General features: G+C 35.6%; 1 protein-coding gene across 1 annotated transcript in view; it reads right to left on the minus strand.

Annotated features, from left to right (window-relative positions):
* Positions 1-20,692, minus strand: part of LOC138381833 (uncharacterized protein C8orf34-like) — a 159,601-nt gene that overhangs the window by 73,405 nt on the left and 65,504 nt on the right. The window contains 2 exon segments of the mRNA XM_069466418.1: positions 1,377-1,508; positions 5,726-5,873. Coding sequence (XP_069322519.1) covers positions 1,377-1,508; positions 5,726-5,873 — 280 coding nt within the window.

Below are 20,692 nucleotides of genomic sequence, written 5' to 3' on the forward strand. Positions count from 1 at the left end.
TAGAAAGGGAGATAATCCCCAGACTGGCAGCAATGCCCCAAGGCTAGATCACATCAAAGAGCACAGGACCTGTAGAATGAGCCTTTTGGCATTCTCCCCTCAATATGAGTGATTAAATCCAAAACTGACCCTATAATTTTGTAATCCCTTAGGGTTATAGACTTATCATTTGAAGAGAAAGGGAGACAGAAAGAGAAAGAGAACAGAGAGACAGGAGGGGGGAGACAGAGAGATCTCCATGATGAAAAGGGAGATTGAGACCTAACTTATTTCATTTTTTATTTCTTCCTTTATTCTTTTTCATCATTTAGCACATATTAATGGAACTAGGCACTGTGTTGGATATGACTGAGTATATTGTTATGATCTACGAATTTTAAACTTACATATTTTGTAAATGTTGGGACCTAACTTTATACACCAAATTGGTAAAGCAGGATAATTTGGTTGTAATAGTAATTTCTAAAGAACATTTGAAGTTTGTAATACTTGATATAACTCTGACAAGAACTTTGGTTAATACAATGCTTTTTGTGCGTACCACGCTGTCAATAAAGACACTCACAGAGTTAACTTTAGTTGCTTTCACAAATGACCCAGATTCAGATTCCAGTTAGCACATAGTGGTTTTTCAAACATTTCCAAACAAAGATAAATGTTTTCTGCCTACTCCTTTCTCTGTGAAAATTAAAATCAAACATCTCACTCTGTAACAAGCACAAGGAATTGATGCGTAAGAACAGCTTGCGAGCTCTCTTTTCTTCTAAGAATAACTGTGATTTGCTACAGGCTGCTGAGGTTTTTGACATGTCTACAGGTAAGTGGTGGTAGCAGAGCAGTGGGGAAACCCAGCAGCTAACAAGGCAATGGGCCATTGACAGAGAAGCAATGCTTAGGGAGGTAGGGAATGAAATAAATACAGGGGATTCATTCACAAATAATGAGTAGGAAGATTCTAGATGAAGGATTTTTAAAATTTTTTGTTAAATGTTTTAAACAGAAATCTCCTTCGCTTCTGGTCTAAAAGAGTTAATTTGCTTTTACATACTTTATTAAATATAGATTAGGTGCTGTTTTGAATGTGACATAATGCTGCCACTGGCCATGAGAGGCAAAAGAATTGCTCTATGTACTTTCAAAGACTATTATACTCAAAAAGGTCTAAATCAATTACACATGTTTGAAAATGTAAGTGATGGAGCAGATATATATAAGTAAAGATCAATGTTAATACTGAAATGAATGTGAAATTCATTAGGATTAACAGCCAGAAATGTAAGATGAAAAGCTGGGCTTCAGTTACCTTCTTTCCTTCATTTTCTTAACAAAATAGACTTACATACATTGAATAGCATTTGAATAACAAACTTTCTTACATGATTTGGAGTCTGGTGATGATGGAGAAATATTAGACACAGCAAGGTCACTTTTTGATTTTTTAGGCTTCTTTGCATTTAATTGCCAAGGTTTATCATAGCTTCTGAAATCCCTTCTGGTTCCTTTAGGTTCTGTTAAAACAAAATATATATAAAAACTCAATAAAGTGATTCCAAGATTGATTAAAAACCAAATCCATGATGTCATTACATATATTTGACAAAAACTATAGGTCACCTCATCTCAAAAATTATATACACGTGCAAAAGTATTCCTTGTTTAATTTCATCTGTAAATTAGAGTTTTGAATCTGATATGAATCAGTTTGTATATGAATAAAATTATGTTATGTAAAACTGTGAAATTATTTGAAAGGCTTTTTAAGGCATGGATTCCCATCACTTAAAATAACATTCTATGAATGACTGTCATGAAATAAAGCATTGTATTTGTATTCTGTTGTAAATAAAAACAATCACACATTTAAGTAAATTTCACTCACTTGATATTACCTTATCCATTATTACACATAAAATCATTGATATTCACCTAAATCAATTTCTCTTCTAGTCAAGAAGGATTAATTCAATTTAACCAACTTTATTACAGTTCCCTTTCAAACGTAATCAATGTCATACTAATTCCCAAATTAAAGGATCTTTCCAAGAGTTTATCCCTCTTGACTTCTTTTTCAAGCATTTCATGGGTTTATGCAGATAAATATTTGTGGAGTTTTACTTTCCTTTATTTAAGGATATTACATTCCCCTCATCCCCATACTACCTGTCTGACTACTCTTTCTCCATCTCATTCATTCCTTACTCATCTTCCATCCCTCTCATTTGTGGCATTCCTTAGGGTTTCTTTCTGCCTTCTTGTCTTAATTTATCAGTTTTAAAACCATCTTAGCTTCATGGATGACTCATAAGCCTCCTCTCTGGCCACCCACTTACAAATGCCAAATAGACATCGTTACACATTACATGGAGTTACACAGTTTTAATAGTAGCTATGATTTCACCTCTCCAAAATTTTGAAAAGAATCCAAATAGTTCCAAGCTGTATGGAGAGGGGACAAAAAGGAATCCACCAACACAATTTATTGACAAACCTAGAACTACATAGAACATTTCTCATTTAAGTTTAAATAAATAGAAAAATATCATTTTAAGAAAAATGTAATATAAAAAACAAGAATACAGCATTCAAGATGCAGCAGTAGTAATAGTTTTAAAAATAATTATAATGAAAAGAACCACTAAATGTTGCAACATGGCTGTTTTGTTTTTTCAACAAAAATAAAGAAAAATGAATTCTATGAAACAAAAAGAAATTAGACAGGATATAGGCTAACCACCCTATGATTAAAAATGTAACTGCACATAGAAATAAAAAAAAGTAGATAAGGAAGTACTGACAGGAAACTAAAATGTAATATCAGCATTTAAATTTGTGTTCAAAACCAGGAAGAAAACTGATACTGTAGAAAATTGAGCTGGTGACACGGAGAACCCACTTCACTTAATAAACCTCCAGAGAAATGAGTCAATAAGTAAGAAAGCAAAATACAATGTCTTACTCCACAATATTAAATGACAGACTTTTGAAAAAAAAAATGTTATACCCCAAGTTGCTAGATACATTTAAAGGCAACAAGAGGACATCTTCAAATAGTTGCAGAAAGTATGATACCCAAGTACTTTGAATATTAAGACATTCTCCAGCTAATAAGATGCACCAACACAAATAACTCACAGTCAAGGTTTAAACTGGTATTGTTTACTACCACCCACATTATAACCTCCTCAGTTATATTTACATTTAAGAATAGTCTATACCCTTCTCCTTCCTGCCATACTTTTCCTTCATCATCTGGAATCATTCCACCTCAAACATCTTGAGCTCAAATAATCACAATCTCTCAGCACAGTTCATATCCTTCTGCATCCCTCATAGTTTCACTGCATTGACCTCCTAAAGGTTTTGAACTCTGTGATTGGCTTTCTATGTCTAAATCTCTTCCTGTACTTGCTCAATACCTCTCAGACCAGATCTTGTGCTTGGTGACCTGCACAGTTTGCTCACAATTGTCCTCAACGCCTTTATAAAACTGTTCTCCTGCCCTCCACTCTTGCTGTAGTAGCAACAACCACAATTCTCAATCAGTCTCTCCAACTGTTTTCTCTCTCCCTACCCAGAACCTCTGGGCGCTGCTAGAGAAAAATCACAATCTTGCTGGTTCTTTCCATGATTAATTAATAATAATTAATTCATGTCTCCAACTTCAGGTAGGACCCAGAACTGCTTGACACTCTTTTTTATTTTCCTTTGCCAACTCTTTTCCTTTCTCTTGGTGACTTATCATAACTGGTGCCACTCACTTCAATCTTCCTTATCTGACTCCCAGCCCTCTTGTCTTCAGCAAATACCTTCATGTCTTAATATACAGACAAAATTTAGGGCATCCAGAATCATCTCACACTTGCCTTCTCCCAGTCCATCCCATACTTTATCTATAAATTTGACCACATCTTCCTCCTTCTTTCACTGTCATGATTATCTGTATAAGATTGAAAACCACATCTGGGACTCCCACCTTGACCCATACCTAGAGCTTTCGACTCACATCCAATTGCCTGCTGTAATTATCTACTAAGACGCCCCACAAGAAACTAAAATTCACCAATAGGAACTCTGTAAGAGAACTGATGGAATAACATGGTAATTCTTAACCAGTATCTCTGCCCCTGATGTTACTCCATTATCAACTCCCCTTGAGTGCAGACAGGACCTTGGACTTGGTTTGAACAGAATATGGCAAAGGTGATGATATTTCAAGGTAATGATTACATTCTATTATATAAGACTCCACCTTAGCACACCTGGATAAGAGAAGCTCTTGCTGACTTTAAAGAAGTGAGCTGCTATGATGTGAGAGTCATGTGACAAGGAACTCTGGGATCTGGGTTGCATCTAGGAGCTGAGAGTAGCCCCTGGCTGAAAGCCATATAGCTAAAAGAAATTAAACTGCCAGTAACTCAAATGAGCTTGGAAGCAGATTCCTAGTCTAGCTTTTAGATAATAATGCAACCCAGCCAACATCTTGATTTTGCAGCCTTGTGAGACTGAATAAAAGACTCAGCTAAGCCAAGCACAGACTTCTGACATGTGACCACTGAGATACTAAATGTGTACTAATTTAAAATGCAAAGTTTAATATAATAGTCTCTCCAGATACTATGGTCCATAAAATATGGGCTCACATGAGCTTCAGTGGGCTCATCTAATCTCTTTCATGTGGCAGGTGCCATCTTAGCACCTATAAACCAAAGCCCATGCCTATATACCCACCCTAATCTAAACCCAAGAAAGTGAGGCCAAGAAAAACTGAGTTCCCTTTTTTGTATGCCAAAAGCTCATATTCTAGTTTCCTATATAATAAGAATAACTTCTGTATGGTTAAGTGATACCAGAAATATCCACATTCCTTGGGGGATATCCTGCCTTTACCTACTTTAGCATGGCCTTGTGACAGGGTCTCAAGAAGGCACTCATAGAAGAATACATCCAAAAAAGACCTAAATACTTTCATGGAATCCCACAGAGCATGAAGAGGAGGAAAGAAGTGATGATGTCATCCCAGGAAAGCATTTGGGGTCCATTAAGGCAGATTCTCATGGGAAACAGGCAAGCAGTTGGTTAACCAAGCAATGGGCATGAGGGGATTTGGTTTTGAAAGTAAATGCCAAAGCCACAGACCAATGTGTAGAAGAAAAAAGCTGGACACACGTTTTATAGGCAAAGATAGAATTAAAATCTACCCAATTATCTCACCATAATGTGTTTAATGGGGAGATGAGGGTATTACAGACTTGGAAGGCTGGTTCCCCAACGTAAAGAATGAATGAATCTTCCTAAGGTTGAACTTACTACACACAAAATTAGGGCTGGGAGAAATAGAGAATAATCATTAGTTTGGGCAAGAAGAAAAGTAATTTTGTAGAAATCTACTTTTTATCATTCTATACAGATGAGCTATAAGCATTTATTTCAAATTCTTCATAAAAAGAAAAGAAAAAAGTTTAGAATAATTAGTTTAAATGTCTACAGAATTAAATCTTTCTATGCAAATCTGAATCTTATTTATATTAAAATGGACTACACTGATTCTTATATTTTGAAGCATAATATAGTATAATAGATTCAAATTCAACTCGATAAAGTCATAGATGAATACATGAAACCCTAGGTCACTATCCATCTAGATTTATCTTATAATCAAAAAGACTTTTGAAATTTTTACATTAAATATACCCAAAACTAACTGCAAAATATATTTTTTATTTACCTGATATTTCACTTTCTGCCCAGAGAGCTGCAGATCCAGACAAAGTCCTTTGAAGCTGTCCACGGCTTCCTTGTTTAGACTGAAGATGATCAATGAGAAACGGGATTGGCTGATCAGGTGTCTCAGTTATTAACTTGGTCATTAATTCCTGAAGGCAGAATAGAGCACACATTTATATCTAACAACAGAACCATAATAGCAAACACTTACTTAGCATTTATTATTGCCAGGCACTGCTCCAACTGCTTTACATACAGCAACTAACTTAATCCCCATAACAATCTTTTCAGGCAAGTACGATTTATTGTCCTCAATTTGAGGAAAGAGAAGTGTAGAGAAGTGAATTGTCTATGTTACACAGCTAATATATGGCAAAACCAAGACATATTTATTTATATTTATTTTTATTATCATACTTAGCCAATAATATACTAAAAATTAATCTAAATTCTTTTTAAAATTATAGTCGAAGAATTTTAAACTTCAGATTACTATGTTGAGAGATGCTATTATAAACTAAACTTTTGCTAAACTTCATCTTATACTTTATATACCAATGTCATTTTTCCTTCTTAACAATATATAAATATTCCAAAATGAAGAAAATTTTGCTGGAATGGGAGTAACAAGTTACAAACTCATAGAAACCAAAAAGTGTCTTAGACTCCAAGTAATACAGAATTTTATTTTTATGAAAAGCCCTGATGAGTCATTTTTCTCTTTCTCTTTCTTTCTCTCCTCCCTTTCTCCCTTTCTTCCTTTTGAGTTAAGCAAAGGTGAGTTCTCTACCTGCAAAGCAGGATGTTCCATCTTGGAGGCTCTAAGGATACCTTAAATTGGGCAGAAATCTGCCCAAGGGAAATATCTATACATTGTTTTTTTTCAAGTCAAGAACAGCAAAGCGTAATCTCCATTTTGCAGTCAATTAGAATCCCCAGATTGTCTGAATATGAACATCTGTCAAACCATGTGGATATCATTTTGTACTGTGTAATTGGGTTTGTGAACTTACGTGCACCGTTTTACATTCTTATCACTCACATTTCATGTTGTTGGTTTTAGCCTAGAATTCTAGTCTGTCCACTATCATTTTAGGCTCAGATTCTGTGAGAGGCAGTGGTTCTAGTGATCAGGCCTGAAAAATCAGATTTTAGGAGTGCTAAAGAAAGCATTACTGAAAATTCCCCAGCCCATCTCGTTTTGCGGATGGTAGTCTATTTCCTCTGCCCTGCATGCTTTTCTCTTGCATGTTCAGGTGGCTGACTAGTCATCACTCAGCCACTAACAATACCTTCCCAGAGAAGCTTGCCCTAAACAATCTTCATACGTCTTTATCGCTTTATTATTTTATTTCTCTCACAGCATTTAGCACTCTCCAGAAGCATTTTGTTTAATATTTGCTCACCTGTTTGTTGTGTGTCCCTCCTCCCCACCACCACAGTACTAGGAGCAAGGACTTGCCTGGTTTGTTGGTCTCTACTGCACCCCTAGAGTCTAGAACTCCACCTAGCTCATAGTGTTGAATAAATGTTCACTGAATAAATGAATGACTACATGCTTGGTTTATTGACACAGGTAAATATTACTAATTAGAGTCCCTCACTGTACTAATAAATAACAACTAAAGCATTTTTTCAGCCCAGCAAAAGCTGTCATGATTATCTCTGGGATATTTCTTTATATTTCTAAGTCTAGGAACACACAGATTTATCTGAGCAGAGGCTAAATGGATTTTGTGGATGACAAGATCCCAAGTTGATCTTAAATACATGGATAAAATAATTCAGAGTATCTCAAAAATGTGCAGATTGAACATAGAGTTGGAATGAAAAAGAGCACAGGAATTTTACAATAAATATACTGTGATGCAAAATATCATCAGACAAATGTAATATTTTTTATATTCTGTAAAACAGGTAAGCAAAGAACAAGTTGGCACAGGTCTTATTTATTTCTGCTATTTAAATTCTCAATTATTATAGCTATAACCAAAGAGGCCATTTCTCTGTTGTAAAGGTAATTGTAAAGCAATGCAGGGTCCATTTAAACCCCAATTACACATCCGTGGAATGCAATTTAAAACATTTTGGATTTTGCTTCTATAGAAAATATGTACTATATTTTATTTGAACTAATTATATATTACAAATGATTCCAGGAAATGGAAAGAAAAATAAATAGAAAAACCAACTAAATTACTATCGCCACAGAATGCTAGAGTACTCCGATAAAGCACCAATAGGTCAGGTAATAGGGCTTTAAAGCCACAGCACTTTCTACCCTGACACCTCCGAAGATCTCATTTTTTTTTTAATTTTTACCTTTCAAATTAGATGAAAAATGTATGGGTGTATTTTTTTCTTTTCTAATAAACTGAAGTGTTTCTACATTTTCTTTCGAAGATGGATTACATAGTCATAAACCAAGTAATCATTACTAAATTTTTAAAATATTATCATTGTAGCAACTAGTTTTGGATACACTTACATTCCATTAATGAATATATGAGACTAAAGACAAAGGACAAATTCAGTCATAAGCAAAATGAAAATAGTTGATGTTTGCAAAAGTGTATGTTGAATATCTTGGTTGGGCAAGAGTCTATTTTTAAATGATTATATTTACAAGAGGAATTATTCTGCCTCTCACTTAATCCATGTATCCACTGGCATTAGGACTTGAATGATTTTGAGGACTTGAACTTGACAGAAACCCCTTTCCCAGACATAAAAATTTAGATCCTTAGATTTGCAAGGATGCGCCTGGCAATATAATGATTGATTTATTTCCACCGGTAGGATTTAAAGACACAGAGATAGAAGTGAGGGGCTGATAGATTTGAGGAGATGAGAACAGAGTTGTGCAGCTAGAATGCCAAGTAGCAGCTAGAAACTGGATTGCAGAAAGTTTCCCAGGGATCATTCTCCATAAGGAAAAAGTCATCTAAAGCATCATGCCAGTTTCAGGTATGGAGGCTGAACACCGCTAGGGAACAGTGCTCCCAGGGAAGGACAGGAAGCTCATCTTCAATTCTTACCATTAGTGCAAGAGTTGAGACATGAAATTCCCTGGGAGGCTTTGGCTGTGGGTGTATATAAATTAAAAGAACAAAAAAGTGATACCAGCACTCCTGCCTTGAAAAACAAACATTTGTAGATATTTTAGGCTAAAGACTTACAGATTGATTAAAATACAGGGATTGATTTTAATATGATCCTGTGAGCACTCACAGGCTAGCTAAACCTAGAGTCTTCCAGTTACAAACAAAATATATTAGCAGCTGTCACCAACAGAAGATTTAATTCATACTTACTAAAATCAATAATATTTTTAACATAAACAAAATGCAATGGAAGATACAGGAAACAGTAGTGATCAAATTCCCCGGGCTTTGAAACCAAATAGACACTACTTTGAATCACTCATTTTCTACTCACTAGCTTTAACATTCAATACTCCATCTACTAAATGTGAATAAGAATAATACCTACATCATAGGGTTGCCATGGCAATTAAATAATGATTGCAAAGCATCCATAAAGTGCTTGAGATGTATGCAGCCTACTGTGATGGATTGCCTAACGCCTTCTTCTAAGGCTGGGACTATTTCCCTTCACATCACGCTGGTTAGAGTTTCCAAAGGAGAGGAATTTATAGGAGACTTGGAAAGCAGAGAGATGCGCAAGAAATTATTCTCCAGAGCTGATTGCAGGCAGATGTGAGAACAGATGAAAGATTCACAGCAGCTTCCCAGCAAGACTGTGGAAATCTCCACTGCACACTGGGATAGCTGTGAAAGCTCCACAAAGAAAGTGAATTGCAGCAGCTTCTGGGCAAGCATTTGAGAACCACCTGCTTCTGAGCTTCAGGATGATATATTCAGGGTCACCACCTCTGACCTTTGCGGACAGCCCCCCAACCTTCAGCAGCATTTCTCTGGCCTCTGTGCCCCAGCCTTCTAACTCTCTATCATGTGAACTCATTTTTATTAAACCCTATTATGATGCAGACTAGCTTCTGTTTGCTTGACTTAACCTTTAATGATATATCCTAAAAAAGTGTTAGCTAATATTTTCAGTTTTACTATTATTTTATACATTTATATGTTTATATCATATACTGCATATATTTATATCATATGTGCAGGTTTATTATTACTACTATTATTATTACCATTTTTAATATACATTTGTGACATTATATGTGCATAATACATATTTTTATTGGCTTTATTTTTACTGATGATAAAACTAATAAATGTTCTCTTCATGTAGTTTATTGTCAAATACAATCTTTAAATTCATGATATACTATACATGGAGACAGCCTCCTACACTGATATCTGTTTCCTTTGTTGTTAATTATAATTTTGTTACTGGTACTAATTCAAATATATTTATTTCAAAATTTATTTTCAAATGTATATGAGGCCGGGCGCGGTGGCTCACGCCTGTAATCCTAGCACTCTGGGAGGCCGAGGCGGGTGGATCGCTCGAGGTCAGGAGTTCGAGACCAGCCTGAGCAAGAGTGAGACCCCGTCTCTACTAAAAATAGAAAGAAATTATATGGACAACTAAAATATATATATACAAAAAATTAGCCGGGCATGGTGGCGCATGCCTGTAGTCCCAGCTACTCGGGAGGCTGAGGCAGAAGCATCGCTTAAGCCCAGGAGTTTGAGGTTGCTGTGAGCTAGACTGACGCCACGGCACTCACTCTAGCCCGGGCAACAGAGTGAGACTCTGTCTCAAAAAAAAAAAAAAAAAAAAAAAAAAAATGTATATGAAGGAAAAATATTTTTAAAAAATTGTGAAAAGCAACCTAGAGAACATAAATCATGAAGTAATTATTGAGTGCACATTTGTGTTATGCAACATGTAAGGACTACTGGAATCAGGGCTTTAATAACCAGTAACAAACAACCTTGTGCTACTATTGATATATAGAAAATTGACATGATTAATGAGTCTGAGAATGAATACTAACTAGTAATGATTCTGGTCTCAAAATACATTTTAATTTTAATGTCCATTAGATAAAAGAAAAGCCATGAGTTAAGTTGTTAGCTCATCACAGAGTTATCCATTATTAAACCTAAAATGAGTAGTCAGGTAATGGTAGAAATTATTAATAAAATATCCATTTCATTTGACAGAAGCTAAAGAATCTCCTGATTAAAAAACAAACAAAAAAGTAGATGGGTACATACAAACACCAAATTGCACATAATATTACTCCTGGTGTTTACCCATCCATGGACGGAGCCTCTAAGGCTTCACCAATTCCAGGTGAAGAGCTCTTGCTCTGGGTACGACAGCGTATAGGCAGCATGGCATTCTGCCTAAAAATTTGCGACTCGGTACTGACTTATTTTTTGCTTCATTTCTCTGAGAGGCAAGTAATGTTTGTATCCTTTTAACCTCAGGAGAAAGTTATCAGGAAACAAAATTGAAACTATTTCCAAAATCTCAAGAATTTCTCATTATATGGCCTTTTTTGTTAAATCAACATATACGCAGGGCATTGTACTCTATTAATAATGGTGGTAATATCAGTCAAGTATATTTTCTACACAGCACCTATAATTATCTTAAATATTAATAGCATATGGTACATTATCATCTGTAGAATGTTACTTTAATTCGCAACCGGCATTAAGATCTGATAACTGAATTAATTCATTCTAAATCTACATCTGTTTCAATTTTCTGTTTTTAATTAGGTCTCTATTAAAAATTTGTATTTGAGATCATAACCTCAAATGTCCACCCTCACCACCACCACCCAACTGTATTTCATAAATAGGCAGGCAATGGACATTGAATTGTGAATGAATAAATGAAAGAATATCCACTTTTATTCAGTTACCTCCAAAAACATCTTTTATTCTGAAACAGCCCCATTTTAAATTGATGTCACCATTCCCAACAGAGAAAATCCTACTTGGTTTCCATCAGCACCCATAACCCATGCTTGCCTTTCTCTCATTCCACTTTTCTGAACAGCAGTAGAATGGGGAGGATTCAGATTCAGAGGTCTCAGATTGTTCTCGGGTAGTTCAACCTTCCTCCTTCTCAGAACTACTCCCAAACCTCCCCTAAACTCGCTTTTTTCTCATTCCCAGTCAAAACAGAGATTGCACTTGGGAGCCTGAACTCAACAGGAAAGAAAGCCATGTGAAAAGTAAATATCAGTCAATTATTGAGTCTGAGAGGTTCAAGCATCAAGTATTTTACACAGATTTAATCATTTGCTATACATTAAAGAATAACATATAAGATGCACAGCCCAGCTAACATATATGCACTTTTACAAAGGTGTTTGCTACATGGTGTTTGTTAATTCCTTGCTTATTCCAGGTCACCTGGCCCTCACAACAACCCATTAATGCAAACAGTCATGGCCATACATCTCCCCACAACTATTAATATTTAGGTCATTAAATATGAAATATCTGACTTTGAATCAAAAGTAGTTTATTATATTTCAAACAAGAGGCAGTACAATTAATCAAGTGTGTGCCTAAACAATGGACACAGTTTTGTCATCTTAACAGTAGCTTGTTTATGCCAACAGCGAAGAAGCCTGGAGACCAAGTGATGATGAAATCACAAAAGGCGTTTTCCACAGCTTGTTGGATACTTTCCTTGCAAGAGGTGGTCCAAAGCCTGGAAGAAGTGGTAGTTAGTTGGTGCAAGGTCTGGTGAAGATGGTGGGTGACAGAGAGTTTCCAAATCCAGTTGCTGTAGTTTGAGCAGAGTTGTTTGTGCCACATGTGGTCGAGCATTGTCATGCAAGAGGATTGGCCTGTCTCTGTTGACCAATATCGGCTACTTAATCACAAGCATCCTCATCCTTTGTCCAATTGGTTGCAGTAGACATCTGCTGTAATAGATTGGCCAGATTTCATGTAGCTGTATCCAGTGGATAATACCAGCAATGGACCACCAAAAAGACACCATTAGCTTTGTTTGATGAATATTCCATTTTGGACTGTGTTTAGGCACTTCATCTTTCTCCAACCATTGTGCTCAACACTTGTGATTGTCAAAAAGAATCTATTTTTCATCACAGATAACAATACGGTGTAGAAATGGTTCGCCTTTATGTCATGACAGCAAAGAAAGGCAAGCTTTGAGATGATTTCTCTTCTGAGGCTCGTTTAATTCATGCAGAACCCATCTATCCAGTTTCTCTACCTTGCTGATTTGTTTCAAATGGTTCAATATTTTTGGAATAGTAACATCAAACCTTGCTGCTAATTCACACATAGGTTGAGATGGATTCGCTTCCACTACAGCTTTCAGCTCATCATTATCCACTTTGGTCTCAGGTCACCCATATGGCTCATTTTCAAGATTAAAATCACCAGAATGCAACTTCTCAAACCATCAACATACTGTGCATTCATTAGCCACATCCTTCCCAAACACTTCTTTAACATTTTGAGCTGTCTAGGCAGCATTGGTTCCATGATGGAACTCATATTCGAAAATAACAGGAACTTTTGACTTATCTATAGTTTCACAAAAATTGCTCTAAAAAAACGTGAAAGATAATCACAAGCCAAAACATATGTTTGCAAGACTGAGGATGTACCTTCACAATAAACATAAAACACGAAGTGTCAAAGTGAAATGTCAGAGATATCAACTGTCAAACTTAGTACATATGGAAACCGGACATCTCCTACTTAGTAACCTTAATACATACACCTAGGGAATGAGACTATTTGCATCCTGATTTGTAAGTCTCTTGGCCCTTTTTAAATATGACTTAATATTAAATTAGGTTTAGGATACTCATTTGTAATAAATAAGAAAAGATATAATTAGTCTTGTATACTATGGAATAAAATCCAGAGATAAAGATAAGAAAAATAAAAAATAAAATAAATTGCTTTATAATAAAGATTAAAGCTAATTAAAATACCACAACTAAAAATTAATCATTTCAAATGTTAAAGCTGAATCACAGACATTGAATTCTCTTCACTTTTCATAATATAGGCAAACAATATATCTAACCAGCAGAACTATCAAATGATAACAAATGATGCAAAATTTTGTGTGATGCCTACTAATCTTTCCTCTAATACAGAGATGTCTTCTCAGATTAAATGACTGACTACTTAGTATGTACTTTTAAACAGTCTTCATATAAAAATACAAGCTTGTAGTTAAATTTCCAGGCAAATATCAAGGTCCCCAGTGAGAAATATTAGCACATAACGTGGAAATACTTTCAGTTAGGGAGTTATGTTGTTCAATATAATAGTTTACCAAAGTAACTTATTTAGGGTTAGGTAGTACTTTCTATAGTGTTACTTGAAAATATCGCTGTAGGAGTTCAATAGAGGTGCTACTTAGTATTAATAGAAATAGAAAAGCAGTTCAAAACTCAAATAAATTAAATAAATCCACAATGCAAGTAGCAGATTTATGTAGAAGTTTCCACACAAAGGAAGATGTCCCTCAGCTGAGTAAAAATTACTTTATTTTAGCCTTTTTTCTTTTTTTTTTTTTTTTTTGCAGCACAGTCTCCTTCTGTCACCCGGGCTAGAGTGCAGTGGCATCATCATAGCTCACTGCAACCTCAAACTCCTGGGCTCAAGCGATTCTCTTAGCTCAGCCTCCCAAGTAGCTGGGATTACAGGCATGTGCCACAATGCCCGGCTAATTTTTCTATTTTTGTAGAGATGGGCTTTCACTCTTGCTCAGACTTGTCTTGAACTCCTGGCCTCAAGCAATCCTCCCACCTTGGCCTCTCAGAGTGCTAGGATTACAACGCATGACTCACCACACCCAGTTTATTTTAGACTTTTATCACTTATAAAGAATGTGTATCTAAAATGAGGTGCTCAGCATAGTAGAATAAAGAGAAAATTTCATAGTGCATACTCAGTACTTCCTTTTGGAATAGATGATCTAAGGAAAAGATACATGCATTTCTGTCTCTATGGCAAGTAAACTTAAAATTGGTGATGGATACATTGGTCCATTACAGGTGAATAATACTACACAGTAAGACCTTACTGTGATTCTATACACCCTAAATGAGCATATGAAAAGACAGTGTGGTTTAACAGGAAGATACAGATCCTGGTGCTGGACTATCCTGGCTCCATCACTCACTGCCCATATGAATTTATACTAGTCACTTATTTCTGAGCCTCAGTTTTCTTATCCCTAAAGTAGATAGGACAGTGTCTCCCTTCTCAGTGTGCTGTCAGGATGAGAATATGTATACAACATGCCACATGGAGTATGTGGACTGTATTTCCAGCAACGTGACTTCCCATTTAGTTGCCTGTAAGAAAAGAATGTGCAGGGGAGAAAGCTTGCCTGTGTTGGTCCCTCCAGATGTTATATTTCTCAAAATAAGTAAACAATTTGTCAAGTTGGCTTATAATTCATTCCACAAGAGACTAGTCAGCTCCAGGCAATTACAAGATCAAATTTTTAGAACTGCTTAGCTGGAAATATTAATTCCCTTCCCCATTCGCAATGACTATTTCCATCTCCTAAAGTTAATCACTCTCCAGACAGTTACGATAGTCAACTTTTTTGCTTTTATTATACATTTACCACCTAAGAACCCCTTTGAGGCATTTTCCAACACCAAAAAACAATTCGCTGATTCTCTGGACACCAACTCAATGTCCAACAATTCAATTCAATTCTGACACTAGGTACCCAGAATTAGAATCATACCCCACACATTAAAGGACTCAGTCCCACAAAATTGCCCCCATTTCATATGCCACTCAAAAGTCCCAGGCCAACTATACTTCTGACCAACTGACTATAAACAAGCAGTTTCCAAGATCTCCTCCTTAGTTTTGATAATTTACTAGAATAGCTCACAGTACTGCAGAAAGCACTTTACTTCCTATTACTGGTTTATTAGAAAGAATACAAGGGAGCAGCCACATGAAGAGATACATAGGGTAAGGTCTGGAAGGATCCCAAGTGCAGGAGCTCTGTCCCTGTGGAGTTGGGGTGTGCCACCTTCCCAGTACGTAAATGTGTTCATCAACATAGAAGCTCTCTGAACGCATCACTTAAGGGTTTTTTGTAGAGGTTTCATTACATAGGAATTATTGATTAAATCATTGACCATTGATGATTAACTCAGTCTGTGGCCTCTCTCCCTTCCCTGGAGGATGTAGCAGTGAGGCTGAAAGCTCCAAGTTTCTAATCAAGGTTTGATCTTTCTGGCAACCAGCCACCAGTCTGAAGTTATCTAGGGGCCTGACAAGTCACCTCATTAGAACAAAAGAAGTTCCTATCACCCTTATCACTGAGGAAATTCCAAGGGTTTTAGGAGCTCTATGCCAGGAACTGGCGACAAAGACCAAATATCTTTACATGATATCATACCTCTGAGCACTACAGTTCCCCTTTGCCTGTTGGAGAAGTTAAAATAAACAGGCACATGTAGTATCCATTATTTAAATCTTGCTTGTTTTGCTCATTTTTATATTTGTGAGATTTATCCATGTTATTGCATATATTGTAATCAATTTACATTCACATATGCAATACAGGGGTAATTTTGCCCATTCTTATATGTTTATAGTAATATTGTGGTTTTACTTGCATTTCTCTAATGGATTATGATACTGAACATCTCCTGATGTGTTTATTTGCCATATGTATGTCTTCAGTGAAATATCTATATTTATATTTTGCCCCTTTTCAAATGGGATCATTTGGTTTTTTGCTAAGTGAGACTTCATTACGCATTATAGATACTACTGCTCTGTTGGATATGTGATTTGAAAATATTTTCTCCCATTTTGTAGTTTCACTTTTCACCCTCTTAACAGGATTTTTCACAGAGCCAAAGTTTTTAATTTTGATGACGTCCGATTTATCATTTTTGCCTTTATTAGCCATACTTTTGGTGTCATAGGCAAGAGCTCTTCAATAAGTCCTAGGTCCTGAAGATTTTCTTCCAAGTTTTCTTTTAAATTTACATAGTTTTATGTTTTACATTAATGTCAATGACACATTTTGAGTTAATTTTTGTATAAGGTGCAAGGTTTAAGATCAAGGTACAATTTTTTCCTATGAATGTTCTTTATTCAGTACTATTTGTTGAAAAGATGGTCAGGTCCTTCCTCCATTGAATTACTTTTGCACCTTTGCCAAAAAGTAATTGGCATATTTGTTGTGTAACTATTTCTGGGTTATTTATTTTTTGTTCCATTGATCTATGTGTCTGTCCTTCCACCAGCACCACCACATCTTGATTTCTGTAGTTATATCTTACGTTTTAAAATCAGGAAGAGTGTTTTCTCCCACTTTTTTTTTTTTTCCAAAACTGTTTTGGCTATTCTAGGCCCCTTTCATATAAATTATAGAATAAGTTTGATTATGTCTACAAAAAAACTTTGCTGAAATTATCATAGGAGTGCTTTAAACATACACATCTATTTACGGAGATGCTAAATGCTTAGCCAGCATTTTGTACTTTTCATCAGAGAGATCTGGTACATGATTTTTGTTTTTTTAGTTTCATACCAAAGTATTTTGTTTTCTTTGGAGTAATTATAAGTAATATCACATTTTTTTTCTGGTTTTCACTTGTTCTTTTCAGTATATAGAAATGCAATTGATTTTATGTATTCATCATGTATCCTACACCCTTACTGAACTCAATTATTAGTTTTAGGAGTTTCTTGGGATCACGTACATAGACAATCATGTCATCTGCAGATGGAAACAATTTTATTTCTCCCATTCCAATCTCTCTGCCTTTTATTTCTTTTTATTGCATTACTACAGTGGCTAAAATTTCCAGCACTATTTGAATAGCAGTGGTTATAACGGACATCCTTGCCTAGACCCCAATCTTAGAGGGAAAACATTCAGTCTTTCACCATTAAGTATGTTAGTTGTAGGATTTTTGTAGATGCATTTATGAGGTTAAGGAAGTTCCCCTATTCTTAAGGTACTGATAGTTTTTTATCATGTATGGCTGCTTAGTATTGTAAAATAATTTTTTTGCATCAGTTAATATATGATATGACTTTTCCTCCTTAGCCTGCTGATAGGCTGAATTATATTAACTGATTGTCAAATACTGAACCAGCTTTACAAGTCTAAAATAAACCTTACTCAGCCATGGTATATGATTCTTTTAATACATTGTTGGATATTATTTGCCAAAAATTTTTTTGATGACTTCTTCATCTAAGTTCATAACACATACTGGTCTATATTTCTCTTTTTTTGTACTGTTTTTGCTGGTTTTGATGTCATGATAACACTGGCCTCAAAAAAGGAATTGAGGAATGTACCCATTTCTTCTACTTTCTAGAAAAGATAAAACTGGTGTTAATTTGATAAAATTCTCCATGAAACCATCTGGGCCTGAAGATTTAATTTTCAGGAAGTTTTTCATTGCAAATTCAGTTTCTTGATTAGTTATAGGCCAATTCAGATTATCTATTTCATTTTGGCTGAGTTTTGGTAATTGGTATTTTCAAAGAATTGGTCCATTTCTTCCAAGTTGTTAGATTCATTCATAAGCATAAAGTTGATCTTAGTATTCCCTTCTTATCCTTTCAATGGCTGCGGGATTCGGTGTACTATCTCCAGTTGCATTCTTGCTATTGATTATTTGTATCTCCTCTCTATTTACCTTTGTCAATCCTTCCAGAGGTTTATCAATTTCACTGATTTTTTTTCTAAGATCCACCTTTTTGTTTCTCTAATTTTCTCTATATTTCTTCAATTTCACTGACTTCTGCTTTATCTTTATTATGTCTTACCTTCTGCTTGCTTTGGACTTACTTTGTTCTTCTACTTCTAGGTTCTTAAGGTGGAATTTACATTATTTATTTGAGATTTTTCCTCTTTTCTAATGTGAATTTTCCTCTCAGCACTGCTTTAGATGCATCCCACAAATTTTGATATGTTGTATTTTTGTTTTCATTCAATTTTAAATATTTTATTTCCTTTGGGACTTCTTTTTTGACCCATTTAAAAGTATGATGATGTTTTGTCCAAGTGTTTTGAGATTTTCCTGTCTTTTTCCATTATTGATATCTAGTTTTATTCCACTATGGTCCAAACATATTCTGTATAATTCCAATATTTTAACTTTGTTAAGGTTTGTTTTATGACCCAGTAAACAGTCTATTCTACCAAATGTTCCATGTGCACTTGAAAAGAATGTGTTCTGCTGATATTGGGTGGAATGTTCTACAAATTTCAATTCGATTTGGTTCTTTTTTACACCCTGTATTTTTTAGGTAAGATTTTCTATTTTTCATTTGTTTCAAGAAAATTTTTAATTGATTGTTTAACCATTTTTTATGACAGCTGCTTTAAAATCCTTGTCTGATCATTTCAACATCTGATTCTGCTTGATATTGGCTTCAGTTGATTGGTCTTTTCTCATTCAAATTGTGGTTTTCCTGGTTCTTGACATCACAAGTGATTTTTTAAAATATCCTAGCCAGTATGGTTAATATGTTAGAAGACTCCTCATTCTATTTTACAATATCCTAGCATTTATTTAGTAGGCAGTTGCCCTGTTTAGGTTCAGCACACAGGTTCTGGCCTACTTTTGTGGGCTTTAGTTCCAATGACAGCTTTGTTTTTAGCACCCTTGCAATGCTGTTCTGATCTGCTTCATTGTTCTAGTACTGCTGGAACTTCCACTCACTAGCTGATGTAGGAATCATCAACTGATATCACTAAGAGACCTGGGGCAGAGGGGAAGCAAGAAGCCTCTGACCTTTGGTCTTCTTATACCATTTCATAGAGGGCAGGTGGAGGCAGGGCTTTGCTTCTGCTGCCGCTGCGGGTGAAAGACTGCCTGCAGGTGCTCTGATTTGTGGAGCCAGAGTTTGTTCGGCCTCAGGCTTTGCTGCTGCCACTGTGGGACCATCACACCACCCACCAGTTACCTGATTGTGTAGCAGAGCCCGAATATCCTTGGGCTTTGGTGATGCTGTTGCTGACAGATCAAATTGCCCACATGTGCCCTGGTTGTACAGTGGGAGTTGGGGTTCACCACTAGGTCTCTGTTGGAGTCTCCTGGATCCTCAGTCAAAGAGAGCAAGCTTTAGTTCTTTTTGTTTTTGTTTTGTTTTGTTTGTTTTATCTTTGCCTGTTGGTGGTTCTAGCCTGCAAGCCTCTTTGGCTCCCAGTTTGAGGTATATGGGTTACAAAAAGAAAACTCAAGGAACTCATCGCATTGCTATTCTTCCTAGCCAGTCTACCTTCTTTCTAGATTTCAGAGTCCTTTATCATTGTCTGTTGAATAATGTCCAAGGTCTTTAGTTGTATTCAGAAGGGAGGAGTAGGGAAAGTGAGTCTATGCCATCTTGTTCCAGAACTTGAAGCATAGTTTTGTCATGTTTTTTAAATTTGCAGTTGCTCCATGATATGTTTACATGTGGAATTTAAAAACAAAAAAAAGTCTTTACTTGTTGCTCATTAGGCTTTTAAATCTATAGATTGATGGCTTTCACAGTTTTGGAAAATCCTCAGCTAGTCTCTCTTCAGATAGTTATTCTGTCCACCTATCTATCTTCTACTTCGGGGACCCCAATTAAATTATGCATTAAACTTCCTCACTGCATCAACTTGGCTTCTATTTTTATTCTTTTTTACCCATAATTTTGTTTCTATGTGCTTCATTCTGAATATTTTCTTCTGACCTATTATTCAGTTTCTGAATTTTGTCTTCAGCTGTATTTACTAGGTCTATATTTTGATTTCTTCATTTCTGCTAATGTATTTTTTAGTTTTAGATTTTTATATAGAAATTCTCTGTAGAAATTTGAATATTGCCTTTTATCTCTTTGAACACAGGAAGCCTAATTACTTTAATGTCTGTGTCTGATAATTCTGACATCTTTAGACTCTCCTTGTTTAATTCTATGGTCTGTTATTTCTACTGGGTCCTCATGATGCTGTGTCTGGTTATTTTTTTATTATGTGTGAC

This window comes from Eulemur rufifrons, chromosome 3 (assembly GCF_041146395.1).
Source record: "Eulemur rufifrons isolate Redbay chromosome 3, OSU_ERuf_1, whole genome shotgun sequence".
Classification (NCBI taxonomy): Eukaryota; Metazoa; Chordata; class Mammalia; order Primates; family Lemuridae; genus Eulemur; species Eulemur rufifrons.